General features: G+C 42.8%; 1 protein-coding gene across 3 annotated transcripts in view; it reads right to left on the minus strand.

Moving 5' to 3' along the window:
• Positions 1–5,588: 5,588 nt before the first annotated feature.
• The window catches only part of LOC131481165 (nibrin-like), a 37,735-nt gene continuing 22,080 nt past the window's right edge, over positions 5,589–21,243 (minus strand). The window contains exons 9-17 of one of the 3 annotated variants that reach the window (XM_058668846.1): positions 20,554–20,683; positions 18,597–18,863; positions 16,321–16,765; positions 12,708–12,794; positions 11,438–11,590; positions 9,788–9,901; positions 8,562–8,583; positions 6,838–6,887; positions 5,603–5,728 (exon numbers count right to left, since the gene is read on the minus strand). In XM_058668846.1, coding sequence (XP_058524829.1) covers positions 6,850–6,887; positions 8,562–8,583; positions 9,788–9,901; positions 11,438–11,590; positions 12,708–12,794; positions 16,321–16,765; positions 18,597–18,863; positions 20,554–20,683 — 1,256 coding nt within the window. In that variant the 3' untranslated portion in view covers positions 5,603–5,728; positions 6,838–6,849. Of the gene's footprint in view, positions 5,729–6,837; positions 6,888–8,561; positions 8,584–9,787; positions 9,902–11,437; positions 11,591–12,707; positions 12,795–16,320; positions 16,766–18,596; positions 18,864–20,553; positions 20,684–21,243 lie in introns of all 3 variants that reach the window. The other 2 variants (XM_058668845.1, XM_058668847.1) reach the window with 2 other exon arrangements.

The following is a 21,243-nucleotide window of genomic DNA, read 5'->3' on the forward strand; positions in this document are numbered from 1 at the left end:
GCCTTGGCTGTGGCCCTGGTATGGCCCTGGTTTGTGCTCACAACCTTTCTGATACCTTCTTGTGCACTCAGTACAGTTTCTCCCTTTCAGATGACTCTGCTGACAGCCGCAGGAGATACGCGAAGTGAGGAGGCCTCTTCAGGACACAGCTGCTATGAGCCTGCACTTGGCTTCGCTCCGGACATCTGCTGCAGCGACCCCCTTCCACACCACTGCCTGCGTGTTCTGATGCCTGAATAAGATGGTCCTCCAAGTGCTCGCGCCCAGCTAATTCCTCGCAGAGTGCTTGGTCTCACCACACCTTGAATGACTTTGGACATTTATCCCAGACGCTCGTTCCCCTTCTTTTTTGCCTTTGTGTCCTCACCCGAGTCACCAGTCTGCTTCCCCACTGTCTGTGACAGCCTCATGTCCTCACCCAGCTATCTCCCCTTCTCTCCAGCTTCATGGAAGGAGGCCTCCTGTCCTTCTCCTGCACTGGGACTGCCCCAGTGCAGGGCAGGCTGCAGGGCCGCAGAACAAAGTCCTGTCCCAGGAAGATGCAGCCCCAGGAGGCCAGGAACTGCCCACGGGGAGAGTTTTGCGTATAACAGTGTGCAGAGTCCTGGCGGACAGTGGCACAAGAGGTGCAGGTTGTTTGTGTCTGTGCCTGGGACACTGGCCAGGGCTCTGTGGTCTGGTGGCAGTGCCCTCACCTCCAGGGGAGCAGGAAGGGCAATGGGGAAAGATCTCCAAGAATCAGGGTCCAGGGCAGCCAGGAACCTGGCACTTGGGCACAAAATCTATACTCTCTGGGATCATGGGTGGATGGGGGGGAGGGGTGCCCCTCCTTTAAAGTAGGGCTTCTAAGAGACTCTCTTCTTCCCCTCCAGCCCCTGCTTTGTACCCCAAGTTCAAACGAATCCATGTAGACATACAGGCTGCTCCTTCTAAAGTTTCTAGAAAAATGAGATTAAAATGTTTTCCAAACCTTTTCCAAAACTTTTGAAATTGATGCATGTTCTTTGTGTTGCATAAGTGAGGGACAGGGGAAGTTCAACAGCATTGTACTTTTGAAAAGGATGTATTGATTCATTTGAAAGACAGAGTTACAGTGAGAGCACGAAGGAGAGACAGAGCTTCCATCCACTGGCTCACTCTCCAAATGGCTGCAAGTGTTGGAACAGGCCAGCCCAGAGCCAGGAGCCAGAAGCTTCTTCCAGGTCTCTGTCAGGGGGTCAGGGGTCCGAGGCCTTGAGCCATCTTCCTCTGCCTTCCCAGGCACTTTAGCAGGGAGCTAGACTGGAAATGAATTCACTGGGCCTGAAAATGGAACCCCAATGGGATGCCAGCCTCCCAGGTGGTGCTTCACTGGCTACAGCATGCCACAACAGCCCGCCAGGATGATTCTATAGGGGAGGAGTTCTAGTGGATGCCTTTCTCTGTCCTGCCCTCTCCTGCACTGCCAGCACAGCTGAGAGCCTGGTGCAGTGCCTAGAGATGCAGCACAGTGGCTGGCAAGCAGGAATCCTGAGTCAGCTGCCTGGGACTCACTCATCCAAAGTCTAACCCTGGGACTGGGCAACGGACTCTCGGCTGAAACGAACATCCGGCCCCTCATTTCCCCACCCTGACCCCCAAGCCCTCACTGCTCCCCTTTCTCCCTGCACTCCAACGCCCAAACCCAAGGGCCTGAGGCACCTGGCAGTGACTCTCAGGACCCAAGCCCAAGAGAAGCAGATGGATGAGGAGCGAGACATGGCCTCTCCACGTCCACAGCCAGGTTCCCAGTGGGTGCCTGGATTCAGTCCCAGGACAAGTAACCCCAGGTTTCTGGAATGCCTTCTCCACACAGCAGGACCAGTCCTCAGGGACACTCCTCATTTAGAAGGGAACCTTCTCTGAGGAGCCCTTTGCTTGAAGGAACAAAGCTGTTGGAAAGGGGCAGGCAATGGGCTTGCCCGGACTGAAGTGTGCAGGTCTGGGCTCGTGGTCGCCCAGCACATGGGGCTGGGGTCTGTGGTGGCTGCGTCAGGCCGGGCACTTGGGTGCACACATCAGGAGAGCTTGTTCTGCACCCAGCCGCCAGTACCCCAAGGACCCTAGCACAGGTACCATGTTCCACATGACCCCCACACCCTGAGCCAGGAGCACCCTTTGTCCTCTTGGGCCCCAGGCAACCATCTGCCCTGTGGGGGTGCAGACAGGTGAGCTTGTGTGTGGGCCTGCGTTCCCAGCAGAAGCCATCAAGGACCCTGGGGCTGCAGGGGTCTGTGCAGTCAAGCTGCCTCCTGGGTGGGCACACGGGGCCGTGGGCCTCACCCTGCACCCAATGCAGCCATTGGGGCCCCTGAGACCTGGAGGTGCTGCACCTGGTGGCCACTAGCAGTCATGTGGCTGTGAGGTCAGCACCCACGTGGGAGACCCAGAAGCCTCTGACTCCTGGCTTTGGATCAGCATGAGGAGGACAGCCAGTTTAGAAGAGTCAAAACTTCCCCAGTCAATGCGCAGCGCCCTTGCCTTCAGCTGCTGCTTGCTTCTGGGGTTGGGGGTGGATGGGTGGGACAGAACAGGAGAGTCTTACGAGGGCAGTGCCAAGCCTGCAGATTCTTGCTGTCTTGGGGCCATTCCTCCCGGCAGATGCTAGTTTTTTCTGAGGTGTGGCAAAGCACTGGCCACTCCTGGGTGCCATTGCCACAGGTCACCAAGCCCTGCACGGGCAGAATCCCTGTTCAGGATCCTCAGCCCGGAGAGAGCTGGAAGAGGCTGTGACAGCCCTGCCTCACCTCCTCTGAATGTGACCCAAAGGAGACTGGGTGGGCTCCAGAGGCAGAGTGCAGGTCAGAGCTTGCCCACTCTCAGTGGCCACCCCATCCTCCTGGGCTCCAAAGACAGGACACACATGTCCACTTCTGAGCCAATGACTGTTAAACACAGGTGTGTGATGCCTGCCTGTGGCCTGGTGCTTGTGGGAGCCACAGGCAGAACACTTGGTCTTCAGTGTGGTGATAACGGAGGCATCTTTCAAGGCTGGGGACTCTTAAGAGGTTGCTGCTGTTCCCTCCCTGTCTCTCTCCCAGCTGCCTTCTCTGTTGGTAAATGCTGGGGCTGTGACGCCACCTGCAGGAGACTGTCCCCAGAGTCGAGCTGATGGCTGCAGCAGGCCCTTGAGTCTCCAGAACTGTGGATTGAATGTATTTTTCTTTTTTTTTTTTTTAAATCAGGTTTAATTTATTTTTTTTTAAAGATTTATTTATTTTATTACAAATTCAGATATACAGAGAGAAGGAGAGACAGAGAGGAAGATCTTCCGTCCGATGATTCACTCCCCAAGTGAGCTGCAACGGCCGGTGCTGCACTGATCTGAAGCCGGGAACCTGGAACCTCTTCCGGGTCTCCCACACGGGTGCAGGGTCCCAAAGCTTTGGGCCGTCCTCGACTGCTTTCCCAGGCCACAAGCACTGAACTGGATGGGAAGTGGAGGCGCTGGGATTAGAACTGGCGCCCATATGGGATCCCGGGGCTTTTAAGGCGAGGTCTTTAGCTGCTAGGCCACGGTGCCGGGCCCATGTATTTCTTTTCTAAGTTTGACACTGTCCCAAGCAGGTTAAGTTGATGCTGCCTGTACTTGCATCCCATATGGGTGTCAGCTCCACTGCCGGCTGCCCCACATCCATTCCAGATCCCTAATGTGCCCAGCAGGACAGCCCAAGACGGCCCAAGGACTTGGGCCCCTGCACCCTCATGAGACACCTGGCTGAAGCTCCTGGCTCCCAGCTTCAGCTTGACTCAGCCCTGGCCATTGTGACCCTCTTCTCTTCTCTAACTCTACCTTTCAAATAAAGACTAAAGAAACAAACAAAAAACCCCACCTGTTTTCTTTACAACGTACACAGCCTGAAATATTTCAGTATAGCAACGGGAAAACAGACTAAAACAAGAGCACTTCAAAAGCGTTAAGCCAGAATGTGTGGAATACAGCCACGCATAACACATATCCACATAAACAACACAACTTGTAAATGTGAAGTAGGAGAAAAGTATTGAAATAAAGCATTTCCTAAAAAAAAATCATGGAAAATTGAAGTGCAAGTAAACTTGCTTTGGTGCAAAAAAGTTCTGAAGTCCCTGCGCAGGTTTTGCATAAGTGGTATCTTCCAGGGACTTTGGGAGGCCCCTAGTACACATCTGTTGGAGGGGCCAGAGGCCAGGGGGAGTTGCCCTGTGTGTGTGGGGGGCTGCGGGAGAGCACCAACCCACCCCAGGAGACTTGGGCTGAAAAGGGAATCCCACCTTTCAACTCTGGCCCTTCAGCACGCCCACACCCTCAGCCTCACTAGCTAAGTGGTTTTCCAGAGGAGTGGCCTGACTTATTCCAACCCATGGAGAAGGACAATTTCATTACCACATCCTCACCAAGATGTGCCATTTCCATCTCTCTTATGTATTTTAATGTTTGTTTACTTCCATCTACTTGAGGATCAGAATAAGAGAGGAAGAGAGAGAGAGAACCAGAGATTTTTCCATTCCTTGGTTCACTCCCCAAATGCCTGCAACAAGCCAAGACTGAGCCAGACCAGGCAGGAGCAGAAACTCCCCCGGGGTCTTCTAGTGGATGGCAGGGCCCAGGACTTGGCTTCACCTGCTGCTTTCCCAGGCACATCAGCAGCAAGCTGGCTTGGAAACAGACCCGTGGAAACTCAAGCCAGTGCCCTAACACGGGATGAGCGTGTGCTGGTGTTGCAAGGAAGGGCTTCATCTGCACCACAACACTGGCCCCAGTTTTTCAACTGTAATCCATGGATTACAAAGAGCCAAATTTGGTTGTCCACCACCCTTCAGCTTTTATCATTTCTATGTCCTTCTTTTAGGGGGATTAACTTGCTGCTCTTTGTCCAATTTCTTGGTAAAGATGTGTCAGGAGTGATCTTTACTTTTCTTCATGAATGCACTCGAGGCTCTGAAGGTCCACCTGATCCCGGGGCCGGCTGTCTCCACAACTTCTGCTCCGTCACCGCTGTCATCATCATTCAGATAATGTATTCTCATCCACACCGAGATTTCTAACTTGACCCATGGATTATCATTAACTGTGCCATTTAATTTGCAAACTTTCAGTATTTCTTGTCTTCCTTTTCCAGTGTTGCCTGAGAATAGTCTCTGTGCAATGTTTTTGATTCTTCACACTTTGCTGGGTTTTCCCTGTGGCCAGCACATGCTTGCTGGAGATTTCCATACAATCCTCAGTCTCTACTACTAGAATAGCCATTTCATCTGAGTCCCTTCAGTTAAAGACGACAGCATGATGGAAAAAATGCAAAAAAAAAAAAAAAAAAGTAAAAAGTACGCAAATAAGCGTATGGTCATATAAACTACTAAATGAAAATGGGCAAAGTCCAGAATATAGTAAACATTATGTTATTCTTGTGTAGAAAATTACTGAAAATGTTACAGGCACAGGAATTTGAACAGGTATGAAAAATCTCTGCAAAAGGGCATGGCATCAAAGATCTCTTTTTTTCCAAGCGGAATCCAATAACGAAGATTGCAGGAGAGTTACACAAGAAAGGAACAGAGTTGTGTCCATTGTATTAAACAAATTCAAGCCATAAAACATTTGTGACTTAAATTTCTCCTCTATACTAAATTTATATAACCCAGTTAGCATGAAGTGTTTGCTAGAAATCCTTTTTCACAGCTTCTTTTTAAGATCTTCAGTTATCTTCTTCTTTTTGCATTAGGATTATATCTGCAAGGAAAGAATTGGCACTAAAGGATGTTCAAATAAGGGATCATCATTTATTCTGAAAGCTTAAGACACACACACAACAACCAACAGGATATAAATGCCAATTTTATCCTTTATTAAAGGATTGGCAGTTCATTTTGCATTTATGCCTTTGATGTTGCTTTTATGAATATATTATAAACTGAAACAAATCATTAACAAAAAATGTCATAAAGCACTAAAATAATTAAAACAATAGTTTAAAAGTCACGGCATGTTTATACTTCTTTCAGTAAGGCTTGGAATGGATCCCACATACCTGTACTCAGAAATTAAAGCATACCATTTACACAACAGAACAGAATGAACCCAAAATAGAATTATAACTGTAGAAAAGTTTCTGCTACAGCAATTAAACAAATATAATTGGGCCACCTGACAGTCTCATTTAATCCTGAAGAAATCAGTATTAAACCAGTATAAAAGGCATTTTCATCTAAAAAAAGTTGACTGTATTTTCAAAATTAGAGAATCAACCAAACTGACTGTGAAAAGTACATGACTTTCTTCTGTCTTTAAGGTCAGAGAAAAAAAAAAAGATTAGGAAAATGCACTCTCACACTGTATTTCTCTTCTATTTAGTATTTGAGCGTCAACTAAGACTTGTTTGGCTTATTAAATTTCCAACACTCATTACACTCCTCTAAAACCTCCCACAAAACTTAGAAAACTCCAATCTATTTTTTTTGTTTTTATGTATGTGCCAATTAAAGTTAATGTCATTTTGTCTTAATTCAAAGCCCCATTCCTTCATAAGTCTTCTTAAGAGTTGAAAATAAATCTCACAAATTGGTCAAGTTCAGCTAGCTGCGGGAAGTCTCCTTTTCTCTGCATGAGCCAATACAGATGTTAACTACTTTATGTTACAGCGCAACTGCATCAATCCCAAATTTGAAAACTATATCCAATAAGCCCAATTGAGAGGTGCTCAAATAGTACAAGGAAATAGGTATGTTAAAAATAAAACACTCCTGTAGTGAAGGGCCTATTCGTCCAAAAGGACAGAACAACAAAAAGTCATCTCTATAAGTAACAATGCAAAGTTTAAGAAAGCTGAAATCAAACTTTACCTAAAGAGATCATCAGCAAGTGATTCTTCCTTGGCGTGCTGAATTTGCACCTGTTGAAATGAACACACTTTCAAACATTTGCTCAGGGGTGAATATTAAGGAATGAATATCTGGGCAGACAAGTCACAGTGAGCTCTGGCCTCCCGACCATCTCCCCTTCCACAAATCATTTGGTTTCACTTCACACTGAGACTATCACTGCCCTAGTGCTTCAACAGAACAATTCTCTCATGCCTGCCTTCTACAGGTGTCCAACACATATTATTAGCTTGTTGAGTTTTCCATTGATCTTTCCAGGAGAACCCTTCCACTGCATGAAATTCCAGTGCACTCATGAGCCTGAGATGGGGGTGCTTCCCCAGTAGCAAATGGGCTCCCTTCTGTTTAGTCCCAGCTGAGGATGCTGAAGTGGCTGCTGAACTACCCCAGCCAGGCAGTAATTTTCACACTAAACTCATCAAGCTTCTAACACATTAGAACAGAAAAACCATGTGCTGAGGGCATTTCCTCAAACCCGCCTCTGATCCCTTCATTCGCCATCCAAAACCCTTCAGTGACTGAGTCTGACCCTTACAACGTGCAAATCCCTTGAGAACCTGGCTTCCTATCACCTTCCTAATCACATCCTGCCTCTCCAGACCTCTCCTTGGGCCCATGCCTTCGCATCACTGAGCTATGGATGTTGTGGCCATTTGGAGAATGAACCAGCAGATGGAAGAAATCCCTCTCTGTCTCTCCTTCTCTCTGTAACTCTGTCTTTCAAATAAAAACAATATAAAGCCTAAAAAATATGCAAAAGACATAGTAGATAGTAATAGCAATAAGACAGTTATGTCTTAAATGTAGAGACCAATAAATAAGCAAAAAAATATTTTAAAAGCTATCAGAGAAGCTCCTAAAATGAAGCAGAACTAAATTCAAAAATCAAACTGTTATACTTTGTATTATATCAAATATTATACAATATTCCAGGAAAAAAACAGTGGAGGATGATCAACCCTGAGATCTACTCTGTTTGCTGCTGACTTTCATGCTTAAGATACTTCAAACACGCAAGTCAGCCAGAAAGCGGAAAAACTGGACTATCAAAAGGTAGAGCAGGGGAGCTGGACAGAGGTACAAACAATACCCTTTGGGCTTACGGCAGAGAGACAACAGACAACACACTTTCTGTGACGTTTGCAGGGACACAGAAGAAAACCCAAGGGGAGGATGAACTCAGCACGAAAGGGAGAAACGTAAACCACAAAACACAGGACAGACCGCAGCATTGTGCGTGTCTCGACTCTGGCATCTGAGAAAACAAGGAAATCAAAATTTTACGTTAAGCTTCTGACTCCAAATACATACTAACTGAGTGCTCCAAAAACAAATATCACAAGAGACTGTAAAATGGTCACGTATTGGTGAGCAAGACTGGCATATAGAGGCAAACTTTATTTTTTCTGGAGGAAATAAACTGAACCTACAATCCAAACAAAACACACAGATAACATTCCAAGCAAAGTGATCACAATCAGAGCATACAAAATAGATACTCTGGAAAAAAGGGCAAAAACAGATCAAGGATCAAGAAATACTAGGTACTGATCTCACAGGCAAAGGAAACAGGAACTTAAAAGAATCAGTAGGAAACAAGAAAGTTTACAGAAGAATGCAACAGACTCCCGGTGATACAAACAATACACTAGGCTGAATTCGAACTCAATGGACTGAGGACATACCAACCAGAACTGAAGAAAGAAGCTGTAAATGGGGAGATGATCTGAAGCTATCGCCAAAAATAAAGTTCAGTGACATAAAGAAAGAAAACATGTAGAAAAGAGGTCAGGATGCATGGGAGAAAACGGTGAGAAAATCTAACTGACGCCAAATTGGACTTTCAGAAGAGAACAGAGGAAATAAAAACTGGACTCCAGCTGTTAGGAATGTTTTGTTCTTAACTTGGATGGTGGTTGTGAGCACAAACACTCACTGATCTGCAGCTAACGTGCACTTGTTGGCACGCACACCAGATTTTAATGGTTTCCAAATTGGCAATACTCAAGAAAATTCCCTATGATAAATTTTCAGGTATGTAAATCATAGTTCCTGGTTTAAAACAGCAGGCCATCTATCAAATTTATCACTGATATATTTGTAATCACCTACAGAAGCCTACACACCCATACTTTTTGTGGCTGAAAACTTTTTCCTTTCTTTAGATTAGAATGTTAACTAACCCACTTGCTTATGTACCATTTTGTAAACTAATAACAATAAATTAGAATTTTCTAAAAGAAGTGATATAGAAAGTACAGATTAATCTCAAGGCTTCAGATCTCAAGTTTCTTGAATGATCTCAGGCTAGTTATCTTTTTTTCTGGCTTTAAGTAGCTGTTTTTAAGAGCTCAATCTTAAGAAAGCTGCATGTGTTGCCTTAATTTAAGATGATATGATGTTATGTATAACATGTTATGTTATGAATGTTATATGTTGTGTATAAACTAAAATTGAAATGTCAATGAGGTGGTCACAGAAGGTGGCTAGGAACTCGCATTTACTTTTAACATATTGGTTACTCATTACTATGTCAATTAATTCCATAATGATGTAAATTTTTGCTGATGGTATGTTGGAGCTTTTAATTGACTGGGATGATACTCTGCTGGCTCTGTCTTCAGACCAGAAAGGGTATATACCTAAGAAGCCGTTGAACTTGACTGGACAATAAGATGCTGGACTCTATGTTTGGTATACGCTTGCAATGGGGGAATCTCAACTGAACTTGAGCTGTGGTTATGCAACAAGGTGGAGGAATCCACCATGGTGGGAGGGTTTGGGGAGGGGTGGGGAGAACCCAAGTACCTATGGAACTGTGTCACATAATACAATGTAATTAATGAATTAAAAATAATAAATAATTTAAAAAAAAAGAAAGCTGCATGTGTAATTTAAATCAGTAACTAACCTCCATCTCCTGCCTTAGCCACTCTTCTAACTCCGTATTCTTTCGAGCATTATGAGCTATTAGATCTGATCCTCCAATGATGTGTGGCATTCTTCCTGCTCCGGGAAACGTGACCTATTAAGCAATAAAAGCAATATGGTTTTCAACATTTAACTAACAAACTACGACGATCATTGTTTCAAAAAAGTTAAAAAGCAAAGACTCAGAAGAATCAGGCATAACATACTATAAAATATTTAAATGCCATAAATGAAAACAAGAAATGAGCTAAGAAACACATGTGATTTGGCTTTTTATCTTTTTGAGCAATGTCTATACCTAATTTCAGACATGTCACTAGGATATATGTGCAGAGAAGATTCTCAGATTTTAAAATTGGAGTTGTTAGAATTAAAAAATGGATTTAGCTTATTATCTAGCAATTCAAACAACTCAAGTGAACAATAGTTTTTTAGCCTAAAGATACTGGAGATGGAATCAATTTATACTCTAAATGACATTTTGACTATTTATAAATGAACAGTTTGCACCAAAAAAGTCTGTGTGCAAATGCATTTTTCAAAGCACAACAACCACTATATTACTGATTTGGATAAAACTCAAATTCCTTTTAATTAGAGGCAACCCAGTACCTTTTCCATAGAAATTTTGGTTTGAACACCTTTTGTAGTTTAAAAAGAATTTTAGCATATCAATATTTCTAATGATTTTTATATATTCAAACTACTTTCCAGGTATTTGGACTACTAACACTGTTTTCTACTGATTTATATACCAATAGCAAACACCACATTGTTCCCTGGTATCTTAATCAATAGTAAAATTCTGTCTCTTTTGGGTTTCTATTCACACGCCACAGCTGTGAGTTGGGAAAGAGCAAGTGCACAAGTTAAAAGGCGTCATATGAGAGGGATCTCATCTAGGCAGAAGAGATTGCTCCTGTCGGACGGAGTTCAGACCCCTCTAGGCAGCATCACAGCAGGTACAAATCAACCTGAGAAATGACAACAGTACACGCTCGCATCAGAGACAGAGTTACACTATGTCAGTTATGGCCGACACTGAAATAATGACTGTTCTCTGATCAAATGCATAGGGCAAAGGCCACCAGTTAGTGACAGGTCTGGATCAAGAAACAAAACTCCCAGAACAGATAACAAACTCACACTGATTGAATCAGTGATATCTCATTAGTTGTGCTAATCAAATTTATGTAATGTCAGTTCTTTAATAAGCAGGAATTCAGATCTGATGCAACATTCAGTGTCCATGAAGTAATGTGTGTATCATGGTATTGAGTCAATGACACACATTATTGACACTGGTTCCCAACAATTTTAATATAATATAAGCCAGATATGTAGACAGGTGCTGTGATCTACACCATGGTATCGCACAATGAGCAAACTGTCTTCTCAGAATGTATCTCAGTGTTGTTAGGGATACATGACTGTGTTTCTATTCTGCTTTATAAAGGCATGTAACAATAGAATGCCTACACCCTTCACTACTGGTTGTGCTCAGCTTTTGGGTAGAAAAAATTGCATCCGTTTTGAACACAAGCTGCTCTCATTACCATTTAATCTTAACAATATTTCGAAAAACATTTCAAACACTGCCCTCTTGTGATACACTTAAAGAAATAACTACCTTTTTGAATTTCTTGAAATTCTTCAGTTGACCATAATCAATATTTACACCTGACATATTTCTGGAAGTGGAGCTAACCACCAATGATCTAAATTCAGTCAGTAACAGCTTTCTTGGAAGCACCTCGCCATCTTCCCGAAGTTCATCATCGTTCTTAAATGGAGTCAGAAGGGATGGAAAAGGAGAAGGAAAATTACTTCTTACTTAGGAATTTACAGCAAAAACTTAGAAAGTCTGAGAAGACTAAGTTTGCTTTTGGTGCCTGCACTTTGTATTTGCAACCAAATCATACCTTCCTCAAACCCCCCAAATTATTAATTCAAATGTTTTATTACTTTGGAAACATTTAAACACATTGGCCTGTAATAGAAGACTAAAAAAATCATATGGGATTTTAAATTTAGTATCCTATCCTAATAAATAAACGGCTCACCTTCGTGCATATGTTCTCAATACAAAACCTCAGCATTGTCTGCTTTTCATTAGAACGGCTCACACAGATGATTACATATTCTACCTCAGCCACAGGTCAGCTACCATACTTAAGCATTCATGGATTCTTAGTACTTTTTTATTTTTACTTTAATACCTCAAAAAAAATCAAATCTTTGTTTTTAGACATTACTTCATTCACTCACAAGCCATTTCTTTTTCCAGATGAAGAGTTCTAAAATCAGCCTCAGGATTCCTTCAAACATCCTTCACTTGCTAACAGTGACCTCTGTTTCATGACATTTGCTATTAGCTACCTAGTCAGTCACACAGCACCACTGTTGAAGCTGCTCCTGAAGCTGCTAAACTGGAAAAACTCTAGGGGAAAGTGCTAACAGGTCTAAATTACAGGCAGTCCGGAAGGAAAGGAAACCCAGGACAGACAGCAAGCAAGGGTTCCCGAGACAGACAGACAGAGCGCCGTCAGGGGCTCATTCTAAAAAGCAGTAGCCTAATACTTCCCCAGTTCACAAATATCTCACATCTCCCACCCTCCAGGATTCACTTTCATTATTTACGTAAAGAACTGGAATTTTATGAGTATGAAAATGTCTTGCTCCAGTCATGTACCTACTGACACAGGAGGCAAGGAATGACTCCATACTGTCAGTTAACAACAGCGTTCATTTCCAGAGGAGGCACGAGGAAGAACAAGATCAGAGTTGCAGAAAGAGAAACAATTAATCCCAAGAATGTCCAATGAAGGAAACAGATGATAGTTGCTCCCTACACATCAGATCTGCTAAAAATAAAATAGAACACATAAAAATTTCCTCACGTGAGCTTCTTCTTTGATGGACACTTCTTTGACTGACCACAGTGATTCTTGTTTGAGATCACACTTCTTCCCAATTTCACTTTCTTGCTATAGGAATAAAATTCATAAAATATTGTTCATACGAGTTACAAAAATACACATATTTACTTAACTCGAAAGGCAGAGTTACAGAGAAAGAAGCAGAAAAAGATATTCCTTCTGCTGGTTCACTCACCCATAGACACAACAACTAGGATTGGGCCAGGTCAAACCCAGGTTCCAGGAGCCAGGAGCTTCATCTGGGTCTCCCAGATGGCTGACAGCAGAAGATGGCCCAAGAGCTTGAGCTACTTGCCTCCCACTCTGGAGCCCTAGAAGAACTTCCTGGCTTCACCTGCCAGTCCTGGAGGCTGTGACCACCTGGCCAGCGAACTAGCACATGCGAGCTCTCCTTGTCTCTGCCTCTCTGTAGCCCTGACTTTCAAATCAATCAATCAATCAATCTTAAACACAAACCACTGTCCACTGTGCAAGCCAAACAGACTTTGTTCAGGCCTATAGTAAGTTCTAGAAGCACACTGAGTTTCCCTAAAAATCATCTGCCATTGTACCAACACTCCCTTCTTCCCTTCCCTGTGGAAAAGCGGTATCTATGTTTCTACATAACTGGGATGGTGGGAAACACTTGTGTGGCCTTGCCCTGTGATGTGACTCTTTCTCCTTCTTTAAATGCCTTTCCTCTTCCGTCACCTCTGTCAGTTTATTCCAGGAAAGGGTCATAGGGCAGAGGGAAAGTTTTCCTTCATTCCTACAGCAGCAATACCAATAAATTGTCACTGTGCTTCCCTTTATCCTCCACATTTTCTAATTCTCACAGATGAGTTCTATAATCAAAAAACACCTTAATTCCACTTAGCTATGTTACAATGGAATCTTAACTCATATTTACAATTATAAAGTCACATTAAGTGTTCAACATATTTGTCTGCAATGAAAGTGGAGAGCATCTTGTATAGAATCACAGTGTCTTTCATACTGAGATGTCCAGATCACGTTCTAGACAAAACCATATGACATAGTTTCCTAAACTTTCAGTAAAACTACAGTCCCTTTAGATACAGTGCACGACATATGATTGTATATAAAGTTTTCAATGTTACAGCAATAAATATTCACATCACTTTTGAAAAGGAGATTGGAAAGTGCACGTTTAGGAACTAAAGAAAATTAATGGTTCACTCACCAATTATTATGAGTAAATATGTGTCTTCAACCCTACTAGGTATGGCTACTTTAATATACATCCAGTTGCTATCACCTTCAGATTATTTTAACTTCATTTAGACACAATTATAACATAAATTCAATATATGAACCTTCTCCTACCTTACTCCTCTCTACATCCTCAAATCTGCTAATTCTCCTAGGGTTTTGGTTTTTTCAATAATAACATTTACCTAGTTATTTGAAACACAGAGTTCCTGAGAGAGAAGGAGAGAGAGATCTACCCATCAGCTCGCTTTCCAGGTAGCTGCACTGCCTAGGACTAAGCCAGGCTGAAGCCAGGAGCTTCACCCAAGTCTCACACACAGGTGGCAGGGGTCCAAACATTTGGACCAATTCCACTGCTTTTGCCTGGCCACTGGCAGGGAACTGGATCAGAAGAGGAACAGCAAAAACAAACCAGTTCCTATATGGGATGCAGACATGGCAGGCAGTGGCCTAACCCACCACACCAAAACATCAGCCTCCAACATTTTATTTTGTAACTTAGAGAATCACATAATTATCAATGTGGACTCTCAATGTAAGCTGGGGGATGACCTATACTCTTTCTCATGTCTCATGTAAGTCTACCGCCAGGTCAGAGATCTTATCTCAAGGCCTATGAAAAATAACATCTCAGATTGCCTTGCATATTTGCATGTTCAGTCTCCAGTGTAACTAACTAAATGAATGAATGACATTCTGGGAAAGCTGACTAAAGAGATCAACAAAATCACAGGGCATCAACATAAGTCCCAGTATCTATGAGACCCACTACAGTTAGTGTCTGCCCATGTTCAATGGATATTTGCTAGTGCATTGCAGGTTGAGTGTAAATATAATGATGGTATCTCCCAAGTAATAGCTATTATGACAGGGTAGTGGAAAATGATATAAATTAAAACCAGAAGGAAAACTTTGGACTAGGAGGGTATAATGAGAGGAGGAAGAACTAGGCCATAGACGCAGTGGGTGCTACTAAGAAGAATGTTAACATGGCAGGAGGCAATTGCCTAGACTGTCTTGGACCTAGACAAGTGTTAAACTGTTGGGAGAAAAGCAGCCAATAGCTGGTGGGCATTCTGGGCCTGGATAATGCCAATCCAGTGTGAAGTAAACCAGTGTGCCAGCATAGCTGCTTATTTTATTGTTTTTAAAGATTTGCAGCAAATGCCACACAGTGGGACAGGGGACACACTAGCCTGGGAACCCCCTGCACACACTGGCCCTCAGGCTTACTGTGTGCTGCCCAATGGCAGGGGTGCTGCAGACTACCTGAGGAAGGGGGTCAGGGGCATGTTGCAGTGGGGGGCCCTGACAGCATGCCTGACAGATGAGGAGTGACCTCATAAAACTTCGAGCTGATAAACCTTGGAAATTGTCTCAACCCTGGTGCAATGAAGCTGACAACATCTCAGAACTAACACAACCACTCAAGTTATCCCCTTTGCAGCATTCTTCCCCACATCGGGGTCTCTAAGCTCTCATCAAATGACTGTCCCCATCCCTAGGTGCTGATGTAGTTTGACAGCAAGGAGTGACTCCCTTTCTTTCCCACTGTGGACACATGAGAAACAAAGAAAAAAGAACTGATACTTTTATCCCACCCACCTCCCTCCCCACCCTAACTGGAGGCCCACATGCTGTACATTCCCCTCAATGTTGTAAATAATAGTGAAAATAAAAGTTAAAACAGATTAGAAATAACTGAAAAAGAAGGATAAAATCGTTGCAGGAATATCACTAAATCTTCCATTTCAACCAACAGTAAATCTATGGACATACTATAATCTGTATTAAGTCCCAAAGTAGAAAAAGCAGTTCTAGGGGCTGGCTTTGTGCTAAAGTGGTTGAAGCTGCACATTGTGTTACCAGTACACCATACCTGAGGGCCAGTTCAAATCCTCCTGCTCCATTCCTGTTCCAGCTTCCTGCTAAGACGCCCGCCTAGGAAGGGAGCAGCTTAAGTACTTAGTCCCCTGTCACCAATAAGGAAGACCAGGATGTAACTCCTGGCTCCAGCTTTTGGCTATGGCCATCTGCCAAGTGGGCTGGCAGCTGGAAGGTATCTCTCTCAATAGCCCTCTCTGTTACTCTTTGAAATACATACATTTTAGAAAGAAAAAGAAAGGACAGAACAGTTCTACCATCAACATAGTTTAGAAACTGCCTTTTGGAAATCCAGCTCAGGCTGGATTCAACATGTCACCACAGGGAGACCTGCATGGAATTCCTAGTGCTGAGACTGAGCCTGCCAAGTCCAGGTTGTCATGGCCACCTGGCTGGAATCTCTCTCTCCCCCTCCTTCCCTTCGTCACACCGCCTTTCAAGTAAATCGCTCAGTACATGAATTTTTAAAGACACTTACAGATCCTTTGTCTCTTTCTGGTGCTGTTTCATCATTGCGAGTGCTGCCTGTTTCCAGATCCATCTTGGTCCTTTTCCTCATATTGACATTTTCCTCTTGCTTAGGAGCATTCACTTGCATTTCCAACTCTGGTTTTGTGTTCTTCAATAACTCTTCCAAGACTTCATCTTCTATGGCCCGATCATCCATTTCTTTTCTCTTTTTAGTTATTAGCTTTTCCGGGCAAAGAGACTGATGAGCAGAATTTTTCACATCAGATTTGAAATTGTTCACTAGAATCAAGTGCTCTGTTTTTTTGTCAAGAGGCTCATTCTGAGATAGATGCTGCTGTGTATTTTCCCATAGTAAGACTGGGGCAGGTTGGGTTTGTTCTAGAAGAGAACAAGACATTTCTATTCGTGCTGACTTGGATGAAGACATTTCTTGATCTTCTTCATCTCTTTCCCTTAGATTTCAACAAAGAAAAGACAAAAACAGATCATGAATACAGTTAAGTAATTTTTCAGTTAGGTAATAGTTACAGTTCCTTCCATCTAACTCGCAATATACTCCTGATTTCCATAATTAATACTATCACTGGAAACCAACCACAGACATTTGAAAGCATTTCAGTTACATACATTCTACAGTTGTGATAGGACTAATGGACCTTGTGGCTCAAGCAATATGGAAATCCATTTTCTCTGCTGAAGCAGAACTGATAAATCAGTGCTGAGAAAAAGGTAAAAACAAACAAGAAAAAGTCTAAAAATACTCTGCTGCCAGGAGACAGCAGCTGATGTGTAATGTAGGGAATCGTGGGTAGTGAACATTCCCCAAAGGATAAAACTTGACAGGTTAACTCACTTTAAGTTAACAAATCAGAGTAACTAAATCTTAAAGATGCTACTGACGTTCAGTGCATTTACTGTGTGACCGGATCACGAAAACACAAAGACCTAGGTCCCTGCTCTCAAGTGCTTACTGGATCAGTGCTGAACTGGACCTGTTAAGGTAATGTTTTAACGCTGATTCAATGTTAGGGTAAATGGCAGGCAGAATGACCAAGAGAAGTTTATAGTAATTTAGGAGATCAGAATTCAAACCAGGGAGCTGTAGCTCAGACAGGAAGGGAAGGACTGAAAAGATACTGAAAAGCAGAAGCCACACATGTTTTTTTGAGAGGCACAGGAGAGTTAATCACAAGGGAAATGACCACAAACAAAACATAACAAATACAAAAAACCCAGAATGACCTCCCCCAAAACCAGAATGCATACAAAACATACACAAATGTGTAAAGCAACTCTCAGGGCCAAGTCAGACAGACCAAAGAATCTGGATAGGCCACTACTGTGAAAAACAAATGAAGACTACAATAAAGAGAAAGATTTAATAGTTAAGCACTAAGCAACTGTGTCCAAGAATGTCACTTAAAGATGATGCATTGCTGGTTACGAGACAAGCCCTACAGAATGGCAGAAACATCAATGATCTGCTTTCAGCAAATACTCATTGATTGAAAGGTAGACACACTTCATGACAGAGTGATAGAGACAGATCTCTTTCACACGTTAGTCAATTCCCCAAATGGCTGTGCAGGCCAAAGTCAGAACCCTGCAATGCCATGCAGCTCTTCCACGTGGGTGGCTCGTGACCAAGTACTAGTGACCTACACCAGCAGGTAGCTGGACTGAGAGCAAAGCAGCCAGGACTACAACCGGAACTTACTGCAAGCAGCAGCTGAATGCACTCTGCACAACAATGCTACTCCAGCAATAATCATCTTGAACAGCTTCATGGTGACTTAAGAAACAAAAGGGAAGGGGCCAGCATAATGGCTCAAGTGGCTAATTCTCTGTTGCAGCACTGTCATCCTATATGGGCACCGGTTCATGTCACTGCTGCTCCACTTCTCATCCAGCTCCCTTCTTATGGTTTGCAAAGGTGGTGGATGATGGCCTACATCCTTGGGACTGTGCAACCCACATGGGAGACACAGAGGAAGCTCCTGATCTTGCCTTCAGATCAGTTCAGCCCCAGCGCCTGTAGCCATTTGGGGAATGAATCAGCAGATGGAGGATCTTTCTCTGTCTTTCCTTCTCTCTGCAACTTTGCCCTTTCCAAGAAAAATATGCAAAATCTGCTAAAAAATTCCACAAAAAGTAATTTCATCTAAGAGAATTATTATCCACAAGCACACACAGAGGCAAAATAGGACTAAAAACAATGCCAACTATATAATAATAGAAAAGCAATATTTTCTAGAGACACAGAAAAGTCATCTAAAAATTTACCTTTTTTTAGGAAATGGTTGAAAGTAGTTTTTGATGGAGTTAGTCTGCTGCGCAGAAGCCCATTTTCTACCTTTATGTTCACCTGCAAACTTTGTGGGTGAACCTTGAGAGTCTGACGTTTTCTTCCTTTCCAGAGCATTTGATCCTGTATTATGAGAACCTGTTTGGGGAGGCTCCCTTACAATGGATCTTTCCTGTGGAAGTGTTACAGACTTTTCTTCCAATCTGCACATCTGGATTTCTTTTGGCCTTTCACTCAAATCCATACTGCAGCAAAAGAAAAAAAATGCAAGTAGGTAATCAAGTTTACAGCAAATTTATCTACAAATAAGGATCTTGGAAAAGTCTAAAGTGATGTAACTTTAGGAGCAAAGTCCTGACAGACACTATTTCGCTGGACTGATGTTACCATCCAAGGGAGCAGCTACGGTCAGACAAGCCCCAGGAGGAAGAGCTTCATCCTCACAAGCATGTAGTTTCAGGCATGCTCTAACAGATACACAGCCTACACAAGGAAAATCTACCTTGTCTCTTACTATAGATCAAATGAAGTGATAATCCTAGATAATGCTTATTTTATTTCTAAGTAAATGTGCCATAATAAAAAAATTAAAAATGAGAAAAATCTGTCATTCCAATATCACATGTAAAGAGCTATTTGTATCATTCTAGATGGGTTGATGTTGATATTCTAGCTAGATGGCATCTCTAGAATAGAACAGAACTCCATACACTGGCAGAACATAGTTTAAAGACACAGTTTTACAGCATATGGTTGAATAATGTCAATGCTATTATTTTCACACACACACTCACCCATAGCACAACAGGTAAACTTATCATTCAGCATCCAAAATATTCTCTCTGTTTAAAAAGTTAAATCTGGCCTCAATATAAATGTAAGTATAGCAATAACTAAATACAGTCCAATATATGAGTAAGGATAGCTCAAATATCTTAATATGAACACTTCATTGAGGAGTATTCAAAATAAAATACACTATCTTAAATAAAAAGTATAACAGAGCATACATAAACAAGCTAATCTAATGCATTCCAAAGAAAGTCATCTCAAAAAAAATAAAACCCCCAAACCCTTAACAAACATAAAGGCACTAAATAAGCTATCTTTATAGTGAAATATTTAGTGATTAGATGACTACAATTGTAAATAATTATGTCAATGGGGGCCCTTTTTAAGAAACAGAGGTAGTTCTATGGGGTCCCTGGCTGCTTGTCCCTTCCCTCTCCCCCCACTTCTTCCCCTCCCATTTCCTCTCCTTCTCTCTCCCCTCCCCTCTCCATCCCTCCCTACCCTTCTTCTCTGCTCTCCCCTCTACACCCCTCCTTTACTCTCCCCTCTCCTTTCCTCTAACCTCCCTACCTCTCCCCTCCTCCCCCACTGCACAGAAGAACGACCAATGTCCTGGATGGGATGGCGTGGGAAGCACAGACTTCATTATGCTGAGAACGGCACAACATTTGAAACTTACAAAATGTTTTCTCTGCAATGTTCCACTTAATCATTTTTGATCATAGTTGACTATAGATAATAGAAGCTCCAAATGCAAAACTATGGATAAAGGAAAACTACCATTGTTTCAAACTATACCACAAGTGACAAAGCTACGTAATTCTTTCTAGTCTACAACATACAACTGAAGGAAATGAAAAAAAGAAATTCACGATAAGCCAAGAGTCTACAGAGCTGGCTTCCATGTCACAAAGGCAAAACTGAGTAGATGCAACAGAAAAGTCAAAAGGCTAAAATACTTACTTGCTGGTCCCTTACAGAAAATTGATGACTTCTATTCTGTCATCTTCCCTGCCATCCTACTTTGCCATGCTTCATCTCCTAAGACAGGATGTGATAAAGGCACTATTTCTTCACCATATTAATCTATCATTAACCTAGTGAGAGCACATTGGCAATAGCTTATTAACACAGATGTCTTACCACGTATCTACTTGCTCTGACTCTGTGTCAACGACAGACGTTGTAGTGTTCACTGGGATACTTGGCCTTAGTTTTTCATCAACCAACAAGGCTTGTGAAAGGCTTGGCCCTGGAGTCGTTGTCTTTACTCCTGTAAATCACACAAGTGAACAAGTGGAAACAAAACAAGGCAAAAAGAATCACAAGGGCTAGAACCAAGAGAGACATTTAGTCTCTGCATTTCCACAACTACCACACTGGACCAAAGCACCAGCCTCTTCATCACCTTGAGCTTTTCACTTGACCCACCGTTCCACTGTAGACCTTAGGAATCCATTCTCCACACAAACCCAGGCTAATCCTTCTCGTCTACCTGGACACTCCGTCACACAGACATATAATCTGCCTTCTCCCTCATTCAGGCTGCACTTCAGTGAAGCCCCCACGCCTGCCTCGCTACAAGAGCTTGTTCTCAATCACTTCCTCTTCACCTTGCTCTACTCTTCTCTTTCTTTGTACTTGGCCCTATCTGAACTGAGGCAGTAGACTGCTGTTTACTTTTGAATCCTGAACTGTAGGATATAAAATTCATTAAAAGAGGCCTGCATTACGTGATTCACCAAGGTGTCTTCAACACCCAGAACACAGCTTAGTACCTGGTAGCCATGAATATGTACTGACTGAGTTAATAAATGTATGCATGTATAAACA

This window comes from Ochotona princeps, chromosome 9 (assembly GCF_030435755.1).
Source record: "Ochotona princeps isolate mOchPri1 chromosome 9, mOchPri1.hap1, whole genome shotgun sequence".
In the NCBI taxonomy this organism is placed as follows: domain Eukaryota; kingdom Metazoa; phylum Chordata; class Mammalia; order Lagomorpha; family Ochotonidae; genus Ochotona; species Ochotona princeps.